Below are 17851 nucleotides of genomic sequence, written 5' to 3'. Positions count from 1 at the left end.
GGACGCCCACCCCCAGACACAAAGAACCACCAACACACCGACACCTGAGGGAGTCCGCCACCGGCAGGGGAAGTGGTGGTGGGTGGAGATAGGCCTCCAAACCTTGGAGGGCCTGAGGTGTCCCCAGAGAGGTGGTGTCTGATACCCAACCTGACATATAGACACAGACATACAGGCACACACAGACACAAACATCCATTCCCACCCTCATGCTCTCATATGCACTCACTCCACACTCAACCAATGTGGAGACAGACATAAAGAGACGCTGTACACACAATCACACTCCCCAAGCGTACTCTACAAACCGGGTCTAGGTACCCTTGCCCCTGGAGGGGGGAATTGCACCCAGACCCAGGTGGTGTTACCCTTTTCCCTGCGGTGGGGAGAGGCAGACCACCCCGACTCCGCAGCAGCAGGGAGGCCCCACACCCCAGACCGCAGTCGGACGGCCAACTCCTCCTACTAGCCCTCCCGCTCCAGCAGGCCGCAGAGAATGGGGGTGGGAGAAGACTCCAAACCTCCCTCCACCCGCTCATTGTAGTGTTGATGCATATGTGTTCTAAGGTGCAATTAAAACCCAGGAGGGCATGGAGCTACCTGCCAAGGAGCAGCAGGTAAGCGCATAGTCCCTCCTGCTAACCCTCAATGACTAAGTGTATTTAAAATTGAGAGGTGGGCAACGACGTCAGGGGTGAGGTATACACCCTGATGGTGATTTGGACTCCGTGATTGTGCCCACCCCCAAGATCCTATATGTATGTGTAATGAGAGTGTGAATAATGTGAATGTCTAAGTTGTGGGATAAAATTGAGGCAGAGGCAGCCAGAAGGGGACAGGGGGGGGGGGGGGGGGGGGGGTAGCCTCCTCTGCACCCTGGTGACATACCCCCACTCCAAGGCCCTGCATGTGTGGGTGGTTGTGGAGGAGCGGGAAGAGGGAGGCAGCTGGAGATGGGGAGGGAAGGAAGGGAGGGGCAGGTAACCCCTCCCTGGGGCCAGCTCCCCCGCTGACCCCAGTAGGCACTCCCACCCCCCGCGACCCGCCAGGGAAGGGGGGCCCAGGCCCATCAGACCGGGGCCCAGTGCAGTAGCGCCCCCCGGCTCCACAGAGCCCTGGACAGTCCACCCAACCCCACCACAGAGAAAACTGCACCCACCCCACCAACCACACATCTTCCAGACTACATAAGACGGTAAACGCCCAGGCTGAGATCTTCCTCCACCTCTCCTGTATCTCCCCCTCCTGCAGAGAGTTCCTGAGAGAAGAAAGCTCCTGCAAGATGTGACCATCCCCCCCACCAGTTGAAGAGCCCCCCAGGCGGCTCGATGCACCGGCGGCACCCTGCTCCAGGGCCGGGCCCCCATGCACCCACCCGCCCACAACCCCGGCAACACACCAACCAGGACCCGAGCCCCCGAGGCCCGGCCCGGGCCCCAGCCCAGAGACGGAGCGCCCCCAAAACCTCACGCCCATCCCGGACCCACCCAGGGGCAGCCAGGTTGCCAGGTCAGTAACCCACGTCCGTCAGCACAGACCCTCCCCTAGCCCCGCTGCACGCAGCCGCGAGGAAACAGTCACCTGAGAGCCAACAGAGCCCTCAACCGGACGTGACCGCTACCCCGGGTTGAGCCCCCCAAGGAAGATGCCTCCGGGGAACCCCCCGACGCCCTAAGCCTGTCCCTACCCCCTCACCAATCACAACAGTGAAGGCGGGACCAAACTATGACCCCCCACCCCCACTAGGTGATGGAGCTGATAAAAGGGGCCCAGAGCAATTGATCTAATGTGGTGGCAGAGGCTGTGTCAAGACTAATGTAATCTAATAGATAATTTCTATATTGGTTAGAATTAAGATTATTTTTATTTTTCCAGTTCATGAGGACTGTTTTCTTGGCTATGCATAGGGCAGTGAAGATCATATGGGCTATATTCTTTTCTGAAGTGACATTATCTAAGCTGCCCAACAAACACACTAAGGGGGAGGTTGGAATGTTACATTTCAGACATTTTGATAAGTCTTCACATATCTCGCGCCAAAACATTTGCACTGGTGGACAGAACCAAAGAGCGTGGATGTAATTGTCTGGTGTATTGCCTTGACAGTGTGAGCAGTTGTTGGAAGATGTAAAGCCCATCTTGAACATCCGATGACCTGTATAGTGCACTCTATGAAGTATTTTGTATTGTATTAATTGCAGACTGGGATTTTTAATTAATTTAAAAGTTTTTAAGCAAATCTGAGACCAGAAGTTTTGGTCTAGGTTGACTGATAAATCTGCTTCCCACTTTGCAGTAGGAAGGGATATTGATTCATCTAATTTAGAAAGTGTTCTGTATATTTTAGATAATAATTTGGGGGATTTAAGAGTAAGAAAATGTGCCGCACTTAGTGGTGTTTGTAATTCAACTTGACTGAGGTTAAATTTCTTTTTTACTATGGATTTAATTTGTTGATATTCTAAAAACCTTGTCTTGTTGATCCCATATTGTTCAACTAGTCTGTCAAATGGAATAAATTCTGTTCCCTCTAATATATGTTCTAAGTATTTAATTCCTTTACAACTCCATTCTGGGAAATTAATCATATTATTGTTTTGTAATATGTCAGGGTTATTCCAGATAGGTGTACGTTTGCATGGGATTAATGAAGACTCCGTTATTTTTAGAAACTCCCACCATGCTGTTAGAGAAAAGCTGATGTTGATACTTTTAAAGCATTCATGTCTTTTGATGTTTGAGCTAATAAATGGTAGGTCTGAAATCTCTAGATCCTTGCATAGTGCCTGTTCAACATCTAGCCAGGGCTCAACTAAGAAGGTATGTTTTAACCATTCTGAGATGAACTGAAGCCTGTTGGCTAAGAAGTATTGGTGAAAATTAGGCAGATCTAATCCTCCTCTATCCTTGGTTCTTTGTAGCGTTTTTAAGCTAATACGCGGGGGTTTATCTTTCCAAAGGAATTTGGAAATATATGAATCCAGAGATCTGAACCAATCTTGTGATGGTTTGTTAGGGATCATCAAAAATAAGTAATTTATTTTTGGCAAGATCATCATTTTTATAGTGGCGACCCTTCCCATGAGTGATATGGGTAAAGATTTCCATCTAGTCAGATCACCTTCTACTTTCTTTAGAAGTGGGATGTGGTTTAGTTTAGTTAAGTCTGAAAGCTTAGGAGAGATATTAATACCTAAATATTTAATATTTCCGGATTGCAGTGGGGCAGAGGAAGAATTATGGAAGGAGCAGTTAATGGGGAGAACTGTAGATTTTGGCCAGTTAATTGAATAATCTGAAACTCTTGAAAACCAGTTTATTAAAGTAATTACCTCAGAGAGGTTGGTTTGTGTGTTTTGCAGAAAAAGCAACACATCATCCGCATAGAGACTGATTTTATGTTCTATGTTCTTACATTTTATGCCCTTAATTGTTGTAGCCTGTCTAAATGCTGCTGCTAGAGGTTCGATAAAAATTGCAAAAAGTGAGGGGGAGAGTGGGCATCCCTGTCTGGTGCCCCTCAGGAGACAGAAGCTGGAGGATGTCTGGTCATTTGTTCTGATACGAGCCGTTGGGGAATTGTATAATATTCTTATCCAGTTTATGAAAGAGTTTCCAAAACCAAATTTGTGTAAAGTTGCGAATAAAAATTTCCAATTAACTCTGTCAAATGCTTTTTCTGCATCTAGAGATAATATTATGGCTTCGATGTTTTTATCGTATGAGTAGTCTATTAAATTAAGTAATCTACGAGTGTTTGTTGGTTGATATTATAAACATGTGACATGGTAATGATGCTATCAAAAAGTTTGTTCTGTTTGATCCTCCTAATGACTCGCTCCACATGTACCCTGAGTCTGGCTATGGCCTGCGTCTCCTTAACCTGGTATGCTGGCATCTGCTTCTGCTTAGATAGAAAAGGTGGGCAGTACACTTTGCATTTACAACAATCAGTGATTAGGAAGCCCTTATCTACCATCACTGCCATGTCTTCAGTCAACTTCTCAGCAATGCCTGATTGTTTGAATAGTTCCTTGTCACTAACCGAACCAGCATACAGATTAGAGATGAATGTCACTGGACCATGTGGAGCTATGCCAACCAGGGCTTTCATCGTACAGTGGGATTTGTACGAAGAGTACATTTCACTTTGGAGAAGTTGTGAGGATGGTGTCTGACACCTCAGCTCTGTACAGTCAAGGATCATCTGGGTGTCTGAGAAATCTTTGAATTCCTCAGGGAGGTAAGCTTGCACTTCTTCACGTGTAAGCCAGATGCACTGAGACCCCAGTGCAGTGGCAAGAAAATTTGTCCATGTTGCAATAATGCGGCTCACTGTGGACTGGTGTATGTTAAATCGGTGTGCCAGGTCCCTCTCCTTCAAACCAACTGACAGGAAAACCAGGAAAAGAAAAAACTCGTCAATTGGCTGTAGCAGCTGCCTCTGGAAGGTGAAAACAAAAGGGAAAATGTTACTCCTTAAGCTATGAACTAGTAAAATTATTCTTTTCTTGGCTAAATGTTTTGTAATGGTTAGGCATACCATACTGTACCATGGGGTAAACAATGAGGTGCTGTAGTGCACAGGTGTATGTATGTAAAGGATACTGAGTCTAGCATACATACACCTGTGTATGTATGCTACTGTACATAATGTAATGTTATTGTACATAAATACAATAACATTACACCTCTAGTTCTAACTACCAACAAACCCATAACCTACTGTTGATGTGCGTGCAGGTGTCAACACTTCTTCGTTCCGATTGGCAGCTGACTTGGCTCTTGAAACCTGGATCATTTTATAGATGCAAGGCTCAATCAAAACCCAGAATGCCATCAAATGATCATAGCTTGGAAATCTATTCACGAGAGAGCCATACATCGTGTCAATCATTAATTAACATTACACACTGACATAAAAATAATGTGAACTGTGACAAATATGCTAATGGTATGCTGTATAAAATAGTCTGATTAAGAGTATTTGGTGTTGTATTTTACCTGTAGCATTAGGATATCGTTTAAATACTAAAGCATCTACATAAAACATACAATCAGCAGAGAAAAAGTAAATATCTATTTTGTTTTCATTAAGACTGGAAAAACTTTAGAAATTTAACTGATGGTGACCTTGGTATATTTTAAACAGTTAGCTTGAATAGAACTTAGGTGTACCTGGTATAGAATCGGATGTCAGTGTTGGAGCCAGCAAAACGCTGTAACCCAAATTCTCGCTGGACACGTAACTCCTGTATTTCCTTCCTCAGAGTCTCCACGTCTTTGGACAGGTCTTCTGCAGCTGATGCAGATATGTCCAATGCAGACGGCTCAGGGACTGAGCAGTAGTCATGATCTCTTGTAAGACTTTGCTCTTCTTGATCGTCAGGAGGAACTAGTTCAGGGCGTCGCTCCGTTCTCTCCCAAACACTACGCCGCGGTGGTTCAACTTTATAGCCATTCCACTCAAAAAGTGTTGGTACAGCACCTTTAATAAGCCTCCTTCGACCATCGAGGGTTGTTGGCTCTATGAGTTGATCACTGGCAAAGTGTCTGCAGCAGACCCTGGTGTGAGAGGTGATCGTGAAATGATCCCGGTGTTGTGCCAAAAAGTGATTGTCTGCCAAAAACTGATTTCCGGTATTTGCCAAAAACTGATTGCTCGTATTTAAACTGCTATAAGTAACTTGTTGGGCTATAATATGTGAAACATATGTCAAATGCATCCCTCATGGATGACATAAAGTCATCTTGAGCCACAAACAACATTCGTGTAACAAGGTAGAAGCCGCAATCAGTTTTTGGCAGCGACTTTTATATAACCTTTATTTATCCAGTTAAAAAAAAATCTCATTAACATTAAAAATGTCTTTTGTAAGAGTAAGTTGGCCAAGAGGACAGCAGAAATGGCAGCAAATATTACAATATTTCCGTAAAAATATTTTAAGTGGGGATAAAGGACCGGATTGGTTATAATGTAAGTACAATAGCAGAGAGTTGTAAAGATACTTGAAAAACAGATATTGTTTTAATTCTCTATATAACCCCTTTGTAAACCCTGTTCACCGAAGTCTATTTACGAACATACGTAAAGATATTACACATAAAAAATACACAGAAACATTGGAAATCAGTTTTTGGCAGACAATCACTTTTTGGAACACCGGCGTATGTTTACCAGCCATTGTCTTCTCAAGTCGGAATGGGTCGGAAAGGCATGAAAACTTAGTATGCCGTTAAATTTGGCTGAAGCTGAACAAAGTGGGACACAGCAATGCTCGGAGTATTTCTTCTCCTGTTTTTGAAAATGTTCTGTTTTAAATACTTTCCTTTTTATACTCATTCTGAAGCGACATTAGCATAGCTACCGATAGATAAGCAAACGTACCGGAAACGCACAAGCGGTACTATTTGGAAACGGAAATACGTCACATGCCCTAGTGCAAGTAGTCTATTAGCCAATTTTCAGTGACCGTGGCCGGGACTGGTGACCGACAGGTCAGTGACCCATATATCAAATTAGGAGCCTGTCCATTCATGTGCAACATGCACACTCATAGACATGACATGACATTCTAACATGTCATTAGCATTGCAGCTCCTCACTGTGAGTGAAGACACAAAGTTCACCAAAGTAAACCGCCGACCACAATGAACATTTCTGCAACAATAAACCTTTTCAGACATTTAAATCACCCTCACCCAGCTGAACACAGACTTCTTAAACAAGCTAACAAAGGAAAAGGAAAAGTGGTTAAAGGTACAGCTACCCATAACTCGGAGCTAGCCACAAGCCAGCAGCCTCAGTATAAGCAAAGCTTCAAATCAGTTAGTAGAATAATTATGGAGATGAGAAAAGAGAAGATTGCTGATGTCTTGTTAACTGGTGAATTGATAACGATTTTTATATAAATCTGCTGTGCCTGCTTTTTTTAGTAAGGTAAAATATGTCAGGTAAACACAGGTGGGTGTACGGCAACTCATTTTTTTTTTCATTATTATTATTATTATCATTATTTGTATTTATTACATAGGAAAGTGGAGACCAGACAGGAAAGCATATTGTGGCATGTAATCATCAGCTCATACCGGAAGCTAAGCTGACACCTGGAAATTCTGACGTTTAATAACTTCTTTTTTAAATTTTGTTATTATGAAAAACACATTTTTTTTAAAAGTTTAGCATTGGAGAAAACATATTTTTGTTTGTATATATGTCAGAAAGAAAATCAAACGTGGCACAAATTAGTAAAGGCCACAGTAAATGTCACACAGGGAAAAAAAATCTGAAATCATAATCAGGCGAGAAAATTGCCCTTTTTAAAATCTCAGTTTTAAATGTCTAAAGCTCTCGATCAGTTTATCTGGACGTTTTATGTAATGGCCATTGAATGAAAAGTTGTATTTAAAGTGGTGACACTGCGTCAGATTTTTAACACACACACTGATGTAGTCACAGCTATCAAGAAACGAAAAGGGATTCTTCATCTTTCTAACGTAACCCCTCTTCCTGTCTGTCTCACTGTGTACGTCTGCTTCCTTTTGCCATGTCTCCTAGCAGGGCAACATGACTTGTTTACAGTCTCTGTAGTGACAACTAAATGAAATCACATTTCCCATCAGTCAGTGGGCTAATTGAGGCTAGCTCTTCCATTAGTTGTCTGCTCACATCTGCTTTGTAGGGAGATAGACCGATCAATGCTCAGCCAGAGCTGAAAACTTGGCACGCATAGACACACACACACACACACACACACACACACACACACACACACACACACACACACACACGCACGTATTTACACATAGCTAAAACTATATGACTTGCAGGTGCAATCATTTTGCATCATTTTCTGTTTCCCAGACACACTTCCATGTTTTACTTGTGTAATTTCCATTTAACCAACCTTTTTATGTGCAAATGTTTTGCATGCAATCCAAGCGGAAAAGTACTTTCACTGCTGCACCGGGCTCAGGAAAAGAAGGTGATACAAGGATAATACTTTCATTGCTCTGAAAGTTTGTATCAGAGAATGAGAGAGTCGAGCAGCTCGTCCTCCATCTTTTGTGGTATAAGAAGGAATCTGGCTGTTCCCACAGTCTTGGCAAATTCTGCCTTCCCAAATCCTTTTTCTCAGTAATTCTGTTGTCCTGCCAACGGTGAGTGAAAGCGCAGAAGTGCATTATGGACTGGTCATGCATGAGTAACGAGGGGCCCCTCTTATTGTGTGTGTGTGTATGTGTGCGTGCCCTGGGCTTCATCTACTTTTCAGCCTCACATAAACCCCGCTATTATAGAGTGGCCATAAGTGGTCTTTTGCTCCTACAGTACACAGCTTACTAGAACCCCTCCAGGGAAAACAATGGAAGATAACATACATCCCTGGATTGATTAGAAACTTGCTTCTGCAGTTCACACCCACATCGTCCCTTAGCCCCTTGCTCCTTATCCAACCACCCGCTCCCACCCGCTCCCACATTGCTATGCATCATACATTTGTAGCAGGTTGTGAAGTGGTTGCCGCGAGCTTCTTTCACAATTGACGAATCAATCCAAGGAAACCGTGACTTTGTTAGTAAAGATGAAACCGTGACAACTTTTAACATACCGCAAGCGATCATTTTGCCCAGTTCGAAATCAGTGTTGTGAAGATTCTGTGGATACAATAGTCCGGTCTGTGCTGATCAGATTGTCAGACTGATTTTCAGCATTTTGTATTTGTCTTTAAATCACATCTGTTTTAGTCTAGGGTGCCTTGGCCAAAGCTTTTGAAAGCTATACAGTGTTTGGTTTTTAATAGATTTACTTCTGCCAGTGCAGCAGAGAATAGTCATCAGCAGAGGCATGTGCTGCCAACATCTGATTCAGACATATACATATATTTTTATAACCATAACAGAATTTATAACTGAATTAATGTATACCCTTTTATTTAATGGCATTTTCATATGCATTATGCAGATGCTAGAAATAGCTTTCCTTTTTAACATTTCGATAACCCACTTTAAAAGAAATTCTCATATATACACATTTTCTTTTAGCTTACTGTTGCTGCTGGGATATTTCAAAAAACACAACAATTAAAAAACACTTGTGAATTATACTTATATACATATTACTCACCGAACACATATAATTCTTGCTCTCAGCTGCCGGTGTCTTTCTGATCTCAACCCATGTCAGTGTCTCAGCCACATGCAGGTCAGATGTAATCAGCGTGGATCTCACACGCCTACAGGTGCACACCTTTGACCAAGGTCACGTGTAACATTTTTGGCATGCTGGGGTGTATTTGCTGATGTGGCATCGCACTCTTTTCACCCTCCTGTCCTTTGTTCTTACAGAGCAGTATTTGTGTGTGTGCGTGTGTGCGTGCGCGTGCATGTATGCAAGTGCTCAGACATGTCATTCTCCCTTGCTACGGGAACAGTTGTGGTTTGGAGGCTGATATTGTTTGGCTTTCTTTTAGTCACATTCTATTTTTGTTGTGCCTCAAATGTAGCATGACTCCAAGCCTACGGCACAGTATAGTGCAAAGTAACCGAACGCCAGCGCACAGGATTTGTGTTATGTCTGTGTTTATGTTTGTTTATGTGCCTATATCACCAATCAGTGAAAGCGCACTGTCAAACAAGATGTATAGATAAATAATACCCGCAAATACTTAATGTATTTGAAAGGATCTTTTCTCTTCTTTGTGACTGCCTCATGTGTGAGTGTCCTCTTAAGTGCTTCCTTATGTGAAATTTACTGGTGAATGGTTAGATATTAACCAGTAACGACAGAGACAGAAGCCTCTTTGAGGCTCTGGATTTGCCGTTTTCCTCAGCCTCTTGGCGCGCTGTTAGCCAGAGCCAAAGGGGTTCTGCAGGGTCAGCTTTGGACCTCTGACAGGCTGACGAACGGAGTGCTGTCTGTAAGGGCCCAGGCCTGTTAAGTGATGAGAGACTACCTCCCAGTCATGCTGTCCTGGCTGTAAAGCATCAACCCCCTCTTCCAGGCACCCTGAGGTCTCTGTTTAAAATCCATAAAAAAAATGTACAGTCCGTTTGAGAATTAGTTTTTTGTTTTTACTTTGTGACTTGTGTTTGTATACCCTGTGTATTGTAATAATGGATTGAATTAAATGATCCAATGCATACTCGCTTATATTTTTTAGAAAAACACAGCGAAGCAGACATATTAGAGTGTGTGTGGGCTGTGCTCACATGGTGTTGTCCTGTATCTAGTGCAGTAGCCCAGGAGCTAGATTTATTCCCACAGAGCCATTTTGAGCAGGCATAGCTGTGCAGAATTGTTTCGATGCTGGAAGACTGGGAGAAACCCTAAATTCCCTTTATCTGTCACTGTTGGTCATTATTTGATTATTTGCCAGCTGTTTCCTATTTGCACCAATAAACGCCCACAGATGCACATACGCAGGTTGCTGGTACTGGATAACCCCGTTTGTAGGAACCAGCATTGTATATTAAATTGGCGGCTTTTATGGACATTTCATGGAATTTTCTTCTTCTTCTTTTTTTAACAATAGCTACAGACGGCAAGTAACATGCCCTATATGTTGGAGCCAGGTAAGAAATGAAGTGGAGGCCAGGGTGTGTAGCACAAGTAAAACAATCCCTGCTGCTAAACTTCATGATGACTTTGAATGCAGTTCTTCCAAAGTGGCATCTGTTTGGTTTGCAGAAGAGTCACTAAATCAGATTTCCAGGAAAGTGTGGATACTGCTCAAGTAAAAAAACCATAGAGAATAGCATTACTATGGTTGTCAATATATATGAGAGTTTTTTGGAAAATGCATGTGATTTTTCACCTAGCCTATTTATCATGGTCTTTAAAGCCCAAGCGAGGCTTTGAATAGGATGCTCTGTTTGTGAAATTTGGGGGTGACGCCAATGTTTAAAATACCAGTTTGGCAAATAGCCATTACTTACCTATTTTTGTCTTTTATTCCCCATGTTGTAAGAGGGAAACACAGTAAGTCGTATCATGAGTAGAAAATCAATCATACAAAGTCTTTGCACTCAATCCCAGAAATAAGGAGTGATGGGACACAACAGACTGATGACTGCCATCTTAGTTGCAAGTATGGCAAATACTGGCTTATACCATGTCTGCACATCCCTAGTGTTGAAAACCAAAAGATGCTATAAATCAATCCTTTTCATTTCTTTTAAAAATAATCAGTCTCTCTGAACTACCTATTCTCTACTCCCTTTCTGTCTTTGTTTTGATTTCACTCACTCTGTGTCCTTGGTTGGTTGGAAACCGTGGATTGCATAGACATTGCACAGACAGCTCCACATTTCATTAGAAAAGCATCCACAACAGCATTTTATAATGACATCTCCACCACTATTGTGCTGTTTTATATCCTGTGTGTGTGTGCTTGTGCACAATTTCTTTCTCTAATGCTGCCTGATGAACAAGTATTTTAAAACCCTTACATTATAATTTAAAAACTCGACTCCACTGTTTATATGTGTGGTTTAAACATAATCACCTAACCATTAATGTTTAGAAAACAAGGCATATATTTCTTTCCCCTAGGAGCTTTAAATACGTTGTAATTTAAGTCCTAATTATCTGGTGCATAACAAATATCTCCTAGAGTATTTCTCAATTTACCTTTCACTCATTTTATTCATGTACCAAAGAAACGACACCAGAAACTGTGTGTTTATATAAAGATCAGAACACGCTGGACACAAATTTAGATGCAGTCATTCTTTTATCAGTACCCTACTGTGTCTTCATTCGATCCCTGACCAGAAAGAAAAACACTGAACCAAAAGCAAGATTATACAATAAAAACGTTAACATTCATGCTCCCCGTCCCATAGGACTCACCACTGCAGTGCACTGCTAGTGCCCTGACTTTTCAGAACTACAAATCTTACTTCAGATACTTTAAATCCAAAACAGTTCTTACTGTTAAGGCAGCATCACCGGCAAAAATAAAAATAAAATGCATTTTCAGATTAGAGAAACACGGTAAGAGATATTTTCCCCACACATTTACTAAAACTTAAATAGAAATTTCATACTATTTTAGAGCAATAACCCCTGTTGTGTGCTTTTACGTGTCTATAAAAATGATCTGGTGAAACAACAGCAATGATGGATGGCTACTGATTCTTTTTAAGTTGTCTTCTTTGTAGTTTGTCTTATTTTTATTTGACCTTTTTCTCCTTTTCACATATGTCACTTTGGGTTTTATGAGTTGGAGAAGAGAAATTTTCCACAAACCAGTGGTAACTGAGACAGGTTGGCTTCCCCCCCTTTATAGTAGTAAAATTAAATGAAAGTGAGATTCAAATGTGTTTATTTACTTGCTAAAGTAAACCTAGAATTTGAAAATATTCAAAAATAAATATAGTCTCACACATTAGGGAATGTTGTCCATTAATCACATAGTTGGTGGTTTTATCCCTGTCTCCTCCTACCCACATATCGAAGTGTCCTTAGGCAAGATGCTGAAACACAAATTGCATGGTTAGCCAAGTGCCATTCATGCTAGTTTAGTGACATCCATGAGAGTGTGTGGGAATAAAAAGCAAGATGAAAAGTGCTTTGCCTAAAAGGGATATGCCATATAAATGAATCTGAAATGAAAAATGAAACATAAGCATCAAACATGAAAATTTTAAAATGGAAAAAAGTTTGTTTGAGGAAAAATCAAATCACTGGAGTGTGTGTGTGTGTGTATGTGTGTGTGTGTGTGTGTTTGTTTGTTTGTGTGCGTTTACATTTATTGTGCATGCTCATGCTTTGGAGTGTCATTAATCAAATGGAGTATTATTGTTTTCAGCATCTCGCCCAAGTCTACACATTACCATTTTAATGACATTACTCTCCTATTAATCTGCTTACCACACATTCAGTGGTGCAACTTATAAAACTATCAAAGAAGTACTTTGATAAAAAACAGAAGAAAAAAAACAAGGCCATAAAGAGCGAGGGAACAGTAATTAAAAAGCCACTCTAATGAAAGAAACCTCATAAACAAGAAATAGGAGGGAAAGAATGGCAGAAAAGTGCATATTCTGCAGTCTTGAATTAGATATATGACAAATAAATGGAAGGCCTTTACAGCAGAGAAACACTTTGGTGTGTGGCGACACAAAGTCATACTCAGTGCCTCTAGCCATACCCGCTGCAATTTCAACTTATTAGAGCTTTCCCCAGAGCCTAATCAGATAACTAAATTAAAGCTGCCATCAACATCTTGCAATCTAGATTCAGGGGCTTTTAAAAGTGTTTCCAAGCATTTTTAATGTCTTAAATCTAACTGTGCTACTTTTCTGCTTTCTCAAGCATCCAAGTATGAAGTGAAGATGTGGTCGTTGCTAGAATATGAAAAGATTTTTTTCCTTTGGTGATTAACATTGTTCACCAGGTCTAATGAATCTGTGAAATTCATTTACATGGGGTGACTTACAGACGACTTCCAGGCATCTACAGCAGTGAAAGGCAAGTAAGGCCCACTTGGGCACTGAACCTCTTAAATCTTACATGCTTAATTTTCATCACCTATTAGCTTGTAGAGTTTAAAATATGATGTGCATACTTTTATACATTTGATAGAATAGAATATATGATATAAAGACAGGGCTTCAGTTTAGCCAACCCGAAATGATGTGAACAGATGTTGCAAGATGGGATTGTAAAAAGGTTGTGTAGCAGTAAACACAAGTCACCTGCTCTTAAACAAAAGGTACATGTGCAAGGAATATAAATACAGCTGGCTGAGTATTTCCCTGTTTGTGACACAGAGCTGAAAAGAGACGAAGCTTTGCTCTTTCTCCAAAGCAAACAGGAGTTGGGTGTTTGGGATGAAAAACCTAAAACTAAGGATGTTCACGTCTTAACCTTTTACAGTTTGAAAAAAATGTCTATTAAGAGATCAAAGATACTGAATATCAAAAGAACAGCTCACACATGCAGTGTGATTGACATGCAGTACTGTGCAAAGTCATCCATCCAACATTCAAAGTTTTTCTTTGGACATTTGCTGCATTTTCACTCATTTTCAATCCAGGCCTTTTATAGTAAACCGACTGGTTCTAATATAGCACTAGGGTTAGTATTTAGACTGGAGCAGATGGGGTTAAACCACCAACCATCTGACTAGTAGAGGACCTGCTTTACCTCCTGAGCTACAGCCGCCCAGCTTCTGACCAATTTTACAGAAATGTATTTTTATTTGTTAAGCCATTTAAAACTCAGCTATCTAGCTCAGAGGATGAACCAGTGATGTTTCTGCACATATCAAACAATTTAGTAAAGAAACAATTTTAAACTCATTTCTAGCCTCTTTGTTACTAGCAGCCTGGTAAAATGCATAATTTTAGCAGTTTTTTGTTGAATCTTTGAGAAATGCAAAAGGTAACATATTCCGAAAGGCAATTATATATCTAATATATATATATTTTTTCTTTTTCTTTTTTTTTACCAACAAAGTAATGTCCAGAGAGCTATTAGCCACAAACTTGCCATATCTCGATATAGTGTGAAATGTGTACAGAAAAAAAGAAGAGCAGAAAAAAAAGAAATGGCAGGCCTAAAAAAAAAAAAAAAAAAAAATTAAAGTAGATAAACAGCGTTTGAAAGCTATGTCCTACATGGTACTGTTCCCATGTGCACCAGAAATGTTGTGATGCTCTCAAATGGTAGACATATCTTGGTACAGTAATAGCAGGTGTAACTATTACAGCCAATATTTTTTATTTAATTGTTCTGGACTCCCAAAAATGTAACATTTTACGCCACAGCGCTACCAAAACCTTTTTCAGATTGAGTATTCACCCAGAAAGAATACAACAATCTGCTTCCTGTTCCAAAAACAGGAAGCAAGATCTGCTAGGTTGATTGTGATATTTCACTGTTTTGTGTTGTAAATGTGTCGGCCTGTTTAATTTTCCCTTCTATCTGGATAATTAGTCCTCTCTTTGTGGCACTTTCATCATCAGTTCTCTCACAGGAACATTGTGTCATTATGTCGCTTGTTCTTCTATTACAGGTTGGTGCTGCAGGAATTAAAGCTTATCTGCTGTAAAGATGTTCCGATCAGACTTTTAATCGGTGATATTTATTGCTTTAAGAATTAGTCAGACCAGCGACAACACTGGACTCAGAGCATCTTTAACATCTCTAATTCTCTAAAATCTCCAGCCTGTGGTGGTTGGGTGGCTCGGATCAGAATTAGTTGGTGGTATCTAGAGATGGCACGATACCACTTTTTTATGTCCGATACCGATACCGATATCATAAATTTGGATATCTGCCGATACCGATATGAATCCGATATAGTGTTTTTTAATCAACAAAACTGTTTTTTAAAATATCTTGCTGCATTTTGCAAGTCTGCAAGTTCATACTCAAGTTTAAAACAACAACTACACTAAAGCTATTCTGTTATACCTGTATACAAAAAAAATATTTCATAGTTCAGCAATACTGATCAATCTAATAAACTTAGACCTACACCATCCTCCCTATTCTGGTATTTTAAAGAGTACTTAGCGTAAATATTAAGCAACCTAACTAATAGGGTTCCAACTCCCAGCAACAACAAAAAGAAATAAATAAAAAATAGGGAACCACCCCTCACGCTCCACCTCATGATGCTTAATCGACGTAATCAACCTTAATTTGATGCAGTGTGAAAAAAAATGCACAGAAATCAATTATTTTTCAAGAAATATTAAATAGATTCAACATCTTTCTTCAACAAAATTGCAGACTGCACAGATGGTACCTTCCCAAAGTAAAAAGTACTATAGCTTACTAGGGTATATTAGACTTAATAGTCACTATATACAGTAATTGACTTCTATTCATTTTACATCAAATTAAAACTTTGGGTGTCAGATAATTATTTATTAAAAGCTCGACATTTTAAATGAGAATAAGAAAGAAAAGTATGTCTTTGTGCCCCCTTTTCCCTGTTCATGCCCTATCGGCCCCCCTGGCTAAACTTTGCTAGATCCGCCCCTGCACAGTTACCAGTGTCAGCTACGTAGAAAAAGATCCTGGAGTAGAAAGTAATATTAAATACATTCTAACAACAGCTGATCAAGCTTAAACGTGCTGCTGTTGTTCAGCCGCTGGTTTCCTCTTTCTGGTGCAAAGTGGGCCAAAAACAAACAAGAGACACGGACTCGCGACAGAAAAGCCGATCAGCTGATCATTTAAGCAGTTTCATGATTGAAGTAGCAGCCGGAGAGCGAGAGGCAGTCGCTTGTTAAGCTTAACGTGGGAATGCTTTACAAACATTCAGAGATGGACTTACACACTTGCTTTACTTCTCTCGGGGATAACTTTGTCGGAGATGAAATGCCAGGTTGCTAGCGAAGCTCCACATGCTATCCAGACCACCGACAGGTCCGGCATGCCACAGCTGCTCTATCACGTGATGCATACTGCTCCGACTGCTAACGTTCTGAGGTGAGTTACGGCGTGTTGCAAGTTTTGTGAGGTGCTTTCGTGATATTTAATGGATCGGATTACATTTTTTATTTTTCTCCGATATCCGATCCAGTAATTTAGGTCAGTATCGGACCGATACCGATACGTAATATCGGATCGGTCCATCTCTAGTGGTATCATCTAAATTTCTGGAGAATTCAATGCCAAAACACCATCAATTACAGATTACCCTAACATAATTGTTTATTTATTAAAAGCTGATCTAAAAAAAAAAAAATCCACATTTATTATTTGATCAGTTTCTGCATTAAAAGACCTCACTTGTTTGAACTCTGGTTAAAACTGGTATTGATGTAGACATAATTATTAAGTGGAACTTTTGCTAATAGATAAGGATGAGGGAGAGAGAAGTTTTGCCAGGGGGGTGTAAGCGAAATAGAATGCATGTGAGATTGTGGATGTAAAAAAGCGACTGCATGAATGGTTGACATAGATTCAGATAATACAGGGGAAAATGAATGTAATGCGTGGAGGTGTCAGGCTGTAATGAAAAGTGTCTCATTTTCATTTGAGCTGACCAATATGACAAGATAAACAGAAGTAATAGTAACAGGAGCTGTGGCTACTGAATATCAGTGGTTCGACATGTGTAGCCAGCCTGACTGTAAATCACATACAGCCGTTTGACTCCTCTCATCCCCTCTCTCTCTCTCTCTCTCTCTCTCTCTCTCTGTCTCTCTCTCTCTCTCTCTTACTCAATTTCCCCACTTTCATTTAGTCTCGCCACATCTTTACTCTGCATCGTTATTTTCACAGCAAATATGTGCAAGCCTCAGCTTTGGTAGATGCATAGATGGTGTGACTGAAAGAGGATTCCTAAAAGTCGCATCCCAGCAGCCCAAATATGCTGTCCAAGAGAAGGTCTTATTGGCTTATCTTGTGCTGAGAAGACCCATTCACATAATCCTTAAGCAGCTAGAATCCAGAACATCCATCCTTGTCAGCCATTGTTCTGTTCAGGAAAACTCTCCCTGTTTGTGTGTGTGTTTCCCTGAAAGTATGGCACATAGTATGTGTAAGTAGTGTTGCCTACCTGTGCATGGCTGCATGTGTCATTGTTTGCTGTGCACCAACAATGCTATGTTTATTTTTGGGGGTTTTTTGCCTTTGTTTCCCGTTGAAAACTAGTAATAATAATAGTCCTTTAAGCGACAAAGCGGGAAGAGAAGCATATGTATTTAAAAAAGAATTATTGTTCATTGTCAAATTACCAAAAGAAAATTGAGCCTGTTGTTGTCAGTAATCTATTTTCATTTCAAAAACAGAGCACAGTGACTGGGATGGTGACATTACCAGTCATTTTGTGCATGTTGGACCACATTGGGATGCGCCTGCAGTCAAGGGGCAAACTTCACATGG

The 17851-nt window shown here is 40.8% G+C and overlaps 2 protein-coding genes across 4 annotated transcripts in view; one reads left to right on the top strand and one right to left on the bottom strand.

Moving 5' to 3' along the window:
- Positions 1-17851, top strand: part of cadm2a (cell adhesion molecule 2a) — a 239753-nt gene that overhangs the window by 20078 nt on the left and 201824 nt on the right. The gene's annotated exons all lie outside the window — the stretch shown is intronic.
- Positions 171-17851, bottom strand: part of LOC146660671 (uncharacterized) — a 51235-nt gene continuing 33554 nt past the window's right edge. Inside the window, exons 2-4 of the mRNA XM_085421601.1 lie at positions 5179-5630; positions 4727-4862; positions 171-4444 (exon numbers count right to left, since the gene is read on the bottom strand). Of these exons, the coding sequence (XP_085277727.1) occupies positions 3734-4444; positions 4727-4862; positions 5179-5630 (1299 nt within the window). The 3' untranslated portion in view covers positions 171-3733. The remainder of the gene's footprint in view (positions 4445-4726; positions 4863-5178; positions 5631-17851) is intronic.

This window comes from Rhamphochromis longiceps, linkage group LG10 (genome assembly GCF_057381845.1).
Source record: "Rhamphochromis longiceps isolate RC_006_pf linkage group LG10, R_longiceps_female_GT1.1, whole genome shotgun sequence".
NCBI classification, from domain to species: domain Eukaryota; kingdom Metazoa; phylum Chordata; class Actinopteri; order Cichliformes; family Cichlidae; genus Rhamphochromis; species Rhamphochromis longiceps.
The sequence above is the reverse complement of the archived record's forward strand: the minus strand, read 5'-3'. Positions and strand labels throughout refer to the sequence as shown.